Source organism: Miniopterus natalensis, chromosome X (assembly GCF_054644295.1).
Source record: "Miniopterus natalensis isolate mMinNat1 chromosome X, mMinNat1.hap1, whole genome shotgun sequence".
Classification (NCBI taxonomy): domain Eukaryota; kingdom Metazoa; phylum Chordata; class Mammalia; order Chiroptera; family Miniopteridae; genus Miniopterus; species Miniopterus natalensis.
This window is the reverse complement of record NC_142103.1, coordinates 70,183,770-70,189,853: the sequence shown is the minus strand read 5'-3', so window position 1 is coordinate 70,189,853 and position 6,084 is coordinate 70,183,770. Positions and strand designations below refer to the sequence as shown.

The 6,084-nt window shown below is 37.7% G+C and overlaps 1 protein-coding gene across 1 annotated transcript in view; it reads right to left on the bottom strand.

The window, feature by feature from the left end:
• Positions 1 to 4,361: 4,361 nt before the first annotated feature.
• Positions 4,362 to 6,084, bottom strand: part of SPIN3 (spindlin family member 3) — a 2,936-nt gene continuing 1,213 nt past the window's right edge. Inside the window, exon 1 of the mRNA XM_087829309.1 lies at positions 4,362 to 6,084. This exon is cut by the window's right edge and continues 1,213 nt beyond it. Coding sequence (XP_087685435.1) covers positions 5,984 to 6,084 — 101 coding nt within the window. The 3' untranslated portion in view covers positions 4,362 to 5,983.

Sequence of the window (6,084 nt, the reverse complement as noted above, 5' to 3'; positions counted from 1 at the left end):
TCTCCCCATCTGAAGATAGCTAATCACATGTGTAAAGTCCCTTTTGCCATCTAAGATACCATAATCACAAGGTTTGGAAATTAGGACATGGATATATTAGGGGGCCATTATTCTGCCAAACATAGTACTTGTGCTCAATGTTTCCTTATGTGAACTTCAGTAACATTTTTCTTTATCATTTATTTTTACTTAAATTTAGAGGTAACATTTATTAATAACATTATATAATTTTCAGGTGTACAACATTATAATTTGATACCTTTATACTCTGTTGCATGCTCACCAATAAAAGTCTAGTTTCCTTCTTTACCATATATTTTATTTTATTATTTTATTTTATTTATTACAGCTGTCCCCCATTTAACACCCCCCCCCATTTACTCACCTCCACCCAGCCTCCATACCCCCTTCTATATATTTTATACTTTTACCGATTCACCCTCCTCCACCCCTTCTTCTCTGGTAACCACCATTATGCTGTCAGAAGCTATGAGTTTGTTTTTGTTTGCTTTGTTAGTTTTTGTTACTTTTTTGTTTTTTACTCCACATGAGTGAAAACATACATTTTTTTTCTTTTCTACCTGTCTTATTTCACTTAGCATAATACTCTCAAGATACATCCATATTGCCACAAATGGCTTAATTTCCAAGACCAGTATTTCTCAATCAGTACTGATATGATGATAAGAATCACCTGGGATATCTGGTACAGCTTTTTCAGGTTTCCCTACTTGCTTAGCAAGATATTTTGATTCATTAAATCTAAGGTGAGCCTTGGGAATTTATATTTTAGCAAGCACCCCAGGTAAATTTATTATCAGTTAAGTTAAGGAAATAATGACTCTGAACATTCCTCACACAATTGCCACCTATAACTTAGTGATTCTCAATGTGTGGGTCCCAGGACCAGCAGCATCACTCTCCTGTGACAACTTTTTAGAAATGTATAGACCTAGACCTACTGAATCACAGTGTCTGTTGGTGGGTCCCAGCAATCAGTATTTTAACAAGTTCTCCAGGTGATTCTAATATGTGCTTAAGTTTGAGAACTATTATATTAAGCAAGTCCAAGTCTAGCCAACAACAAACAGTTTAACCCCAGAACAACTTCCAGGCACAAGATGATATAAATTGAAGTAGCCTGGTAAATCTCTCCATCTCCCAGAAGGGATATTCGCCTAAGATATGTCTCGATGGGATTGCCTTTTAGAGAACAAAAAGAGGATGGCTGACCAGAGGACTTACTTTACTGCCAGGGCAGGGATTCCTTGTCTAACAGTTTATGATATTCTTTGAACCAGAAACTACTCTATATTGTTTTCTATTTCCTCCCTTTTTAAAATGGTATTTTTCCCTGCTTATTTCTCCACAATTGTATATGGGGTATGTTGTGGTGAAGGGTAGTTTATAATTTAACTGCAGGTGACAAGACTGCTAGGGTAATGAATCTGAAGATGGCTGCATATCAACTAGAAATCTCAATGCTAAAATGCAGTAACTGGATAAGACTAGGTTTTTCCCCTTTGAAAACATAAATTCACTACATGTAGGTGTGGGCACTTTTGAAAGTAGATATGTGGGAAGAAAGATGTCCATGGATGCTTGCTACCCAAAGTAAGAAGCAATACTAGACATTTGTGATTGGTTCATGGCATTCATTCCTCATGCCCTTGAATTTACTAGGAATCCATTTGGTTCTAGGGAGATATATCCTAGGTTCAGGGATGGAGCACATGCCCTGGCTAAGCCATTCAGTGCATTTCATCCATGAAACTTCAGTGATTGAACCAGGTATGCGACCTAAGCAAGTTCAGAATACATTACAGGACATAGGTTATTTATCTCTGGACTGCGATAGCTTGGAACTGCTGGTCTAATTTTGCTACCATGAGAAAAGTCAAAGGCAAACTGAGAATGAAATTGACAAGTAGAGTAGAGAAAATCCTAAATAATCACACACTGAGCCTGAGCCTCAATCAAACTGTGCCTGAAGCCCATCTAACCTCTTGATTAGTTTAGTCACACGAATTAATGATGCTTGGTAACTGTTTAAATCTGTTTAAAATAGGTTTACTGTTATATGCAGTAAAGCATATAGAAAAAGCAAGTAAAAACTATCATAAATTTGTACATGACAGTATATGTGAGTGCATGTTGCAATAAAAAAATATTGTTTATTTAATTTTTGGGTTACTTATTATATTACCTTAACTTTTCCCACAACTTCAATTTACAGTTGATTTCCCCTTTAACATACCTCAATAAAAATATTCATGGATACAGACAATATATAGATGAAGAATTGGGGAGGGGTGGGAGGCGGAGGGAGGGGAGTAATGGGGGGGAAATGGGGGACATCTATAATACTCTCAACACTGAAAGAAATATATATATATACAGGCCTCTCTCAAGGCATTCCTTCCACAGTATCAATCATGTTCACATATACTTCACATTCTACTAGTTAAAAAAATTTGCCAGGCAGAAATGGTGGGTTTGTAGGGACATGTAAGTTTTCATTAAACCAGATTCAGGTTTGAAGGTTTGAATTAGTCACACCTCCTTCCCTGCCAAATTCTAAATCAACTAAAAAATACAGGAATCAAAGAGGGGTAAATATCAGCTTTAATATATTGTTAAGTGAAAAAGCAAAATTCAGAACAGCATGTACAATATGCCACTATTTGTATAAAAAACTGATATACACACATAATATGCTTGCATATACATGGATTATCTCTGGAAGCATACATAGTAACTGGTAACAGTGGTTACCTTTGGAAAGTGGGACTGAGGGACTGAGATAAGGGTAGGAAGGGGGAAAGGAGACCTACTCTTTACTTTATACCCTTTAGTACCATTTCATTTTTACCAGAGATAGGTGTTTTTCTCCAAAAACAATTTATATATTAACATTTTTAAAAGAATAAAAATAGATACCAGCTTTATTACTGATAGATCTGGACTGGAGAACATGGTTTGGACCTGAGCCTGAAATGTACTTCTACCCCAAGTGTAAAGTAGATGCTTACCCAGCCATGTAGTGAGGGCCTACATTCTTTCCCATGCCATGCTGTAAGGAATGAGCTGAAGAGGCAAGAGAGACTTAGGCTGCCTATTCCTAATAACCCTTTTTAAATTTTATCAAGTTATTCTTCCTCCCACATGGAAGACTGAATGAATGGCAAGTGGAGATAGGCAGAAGTTTTCTTCCAAATATTTTTGAGAGAGGAAGTCCTTTATTATTTTTTTCTTGAGTCAGGAACATGGAGAGAGACAAAAGATATATCCTATCATACCCATGGACATTTTTGTTCTCTAAGCCATAGTGGTCAACACTCAAGACTATGGCTGCCCCTGTGGGGGAGACCAGCAGTATCTTAGGAATGTCTTGCTTCCATCTGTGGAAGACTGGTGAGCAGTTCTGTTTTTAACCCTAGAAGGCTCTGAAATAAGTCAGAATAGAACATTAATGAAATGAATTCCAAGTTGCATTATACCCCAGGCTGAAAATTCACTCACTATTTTATCCCTAATTTATAATTATGTCCAAGCACAATATATGATATAGTTTACAAAAATTACACAATGAGCCCCAAAGATAGCACATTAAAATACTCTAAAAATTAGAATATCAAGAACATAATGAAAATGCCTTAATTTGAACTATATTAAAACTCACTCCAATTATTAAACTCCAAAGGAGAAAGGAATGCTCCTAATTAAATTTCTATTTTAAAGTCCAAAGGAATTAAAGTCCAAAATTTTGCCTTTCACAATTTCTTGTTTTTCTCATTTCAGCCATACAGATCTCACAAAGATGTCTGGATAGATGTACGGTTCCTTCGGCAGCTACAGCCTGGGCTGTCTTCATCTTGATTAGGCGTAGTTCCTTCAGGACTTTAGGAGCTGAATTAATTTAACCCCATAACTGCATGTTATATATTTTTAAGAGTTCACAGTATCAATATCAATAGGACAAAAGGTGACCACAGAATCATCTTCACACCCAAAAAATTAGAAAGCACACTAATTCCTGGCCACTAGAAGCAAATTTATGTTCCCAGGACTTAGTACACAGGGTAGTAGAGACCTACATTGCTGTTGTCAGTCGAGTACCTGAACAGAGACTTAGCAGCATCAAAAGAAAGACAAGTAGCTCGGCCGGGCGTGGCTCAGCGGTTGAGTGTCGACCTGGGATCGATCATGGTTCAATTCCCGGTCAGGGCACATGCCCTCGTTGCGGGCTCTATCAATGACTCTCTCATCATTGATGTTTCTATCTCTCTCTCCCTCTCCTTTCCTCTCTCTGAAATCAATAAAAATATATTAAAAAAAAAAAAAAAAAAGTAGAGGAAAACATGGGAGAAAATAGACTACTTTCTTGGTTTCATCCTCAGCAGAATGCTAGTCTGTCTGTTCATGACTTGTGAACTTAAACTAATTTAAAAGATATTTACCAAGTGTTTGTGTTGCCACAGAGTCCCAGCCCCAAATTTTCAGAAGTCCAAGGCCCATCTGTTATTGCTAATGGAACTTCTACAGAAACCCAATGAGAAAGTGTTGGCCTTTGCCAGGTGCTTCTCTCCAAAACCTTATTTTTCAACCGTTTCTCCTAGGCTTTGGTTAAGCTTCACCGATGCCGTCAATAATGGAAGGCACATTACCCATTCCATTACTTATTTTTCTGCTGCAGTAGGCCTCACCCTTACCCACATATGAGTATCTTAGTACCAGCCAACAAACAGGGTAAAGTTGAAAAACAAAACACTAATAAGTAACTATTAGATTTCTACCTACCGATGCCAGCATTAAGCTCTTAAAACATCATTAAGCCTATTGATCATATGGCACTGATTCTATTCTATATGTTCCACAGTTCTGCTAGGACAACATGATAGATGAGTGCACCAGTTTACACAAGGAAGCCTTTCTTAGTTCTAGTAAGCGTCTTGCCCACCTCATATGCTGGGACTCAGAAGTCTCCTAAGAATCAAATCTAAAAGTTAATCTAAAATTTCTCAGAGTTTCTCTTGGTATGGGAAAGAAATCTGTATCTCAGCCTGATTCCAGGTTTTTGCTCTTTTCATTTTGAGGTCCTGGACAGACCTGACAACACTTGTTAAACTCAGGCTTTACCCTGTGACTGAGAACTCTAGCTAGAGCCTGGCTTAATGCTCCATTGGGTTGGCAAAGCCTACTTGTGCTAACATCTGCCTGCACAGCCTGTTTGTTAAAACCCACTCCATGTCTACAGGTGCTACCCAGGGATATTGCAGGCAACAGAGGCCCTAATGCCACTGATGAAAAACCTTGACAAACGCTTGCCCTCTTATCAATTTCATAAGGTTTCTCAGCCTATCCTTATGTACTAAAATGAAAAGTAATTGCCCTCTTGATTTTGAAACAAGTTGAGCAGCAATAGATGCAAGAATCAGAAAGGGAGCAATATGTTAGTCTTACTTTCAGTACAGTTAGAAATGAAAATGCAACTTAGGAGACCAAAATGGGATTCCCACTCTTCCCCAAATTACATTTTGAAATTACCTGGAGGGAAGAGTTGGAGTTTCAAAGAAACTTAGCCAGTCATACTGAATATCTCAGGAAGCTTCATAGTTCAATGAGTAAAGAGAGTCCACACACCCAAAAGAATGAGGTAACAGGTGTTCTGGTACATTTAACCTATTAACACCACCAAAGATAACAGTATGGGCCAATGGATGTCAGGACTTTACCCTTCTCATTAATTAGATAAGTCAATCATTCTCCTGTGGGAAGGAACCTGTAAAAAAGGTTGGAGAGACGGGCAAAAGATTTCTTCCAAAAATGTCTGAGTGTAAGTTCCTGTTTTGTTTTGTTTTGCCAAGCAAAAGCATGCAGAAAGGGAGAAGATGGTTCTTACAAACTGGAAAACAATCAAGACTTTGTGTGTGCATAGATTTTACAAATAGTCTCTCATGTTTGGCAAATTTCAAGATGACCTCTAAGATGTTTTTACCAAATCGTAGACATAGATATGGAAATCGTCATCAAATTTGATGAAGTACACAGAGGGTTTTGCTTCTACCTGATGAATGACCATGC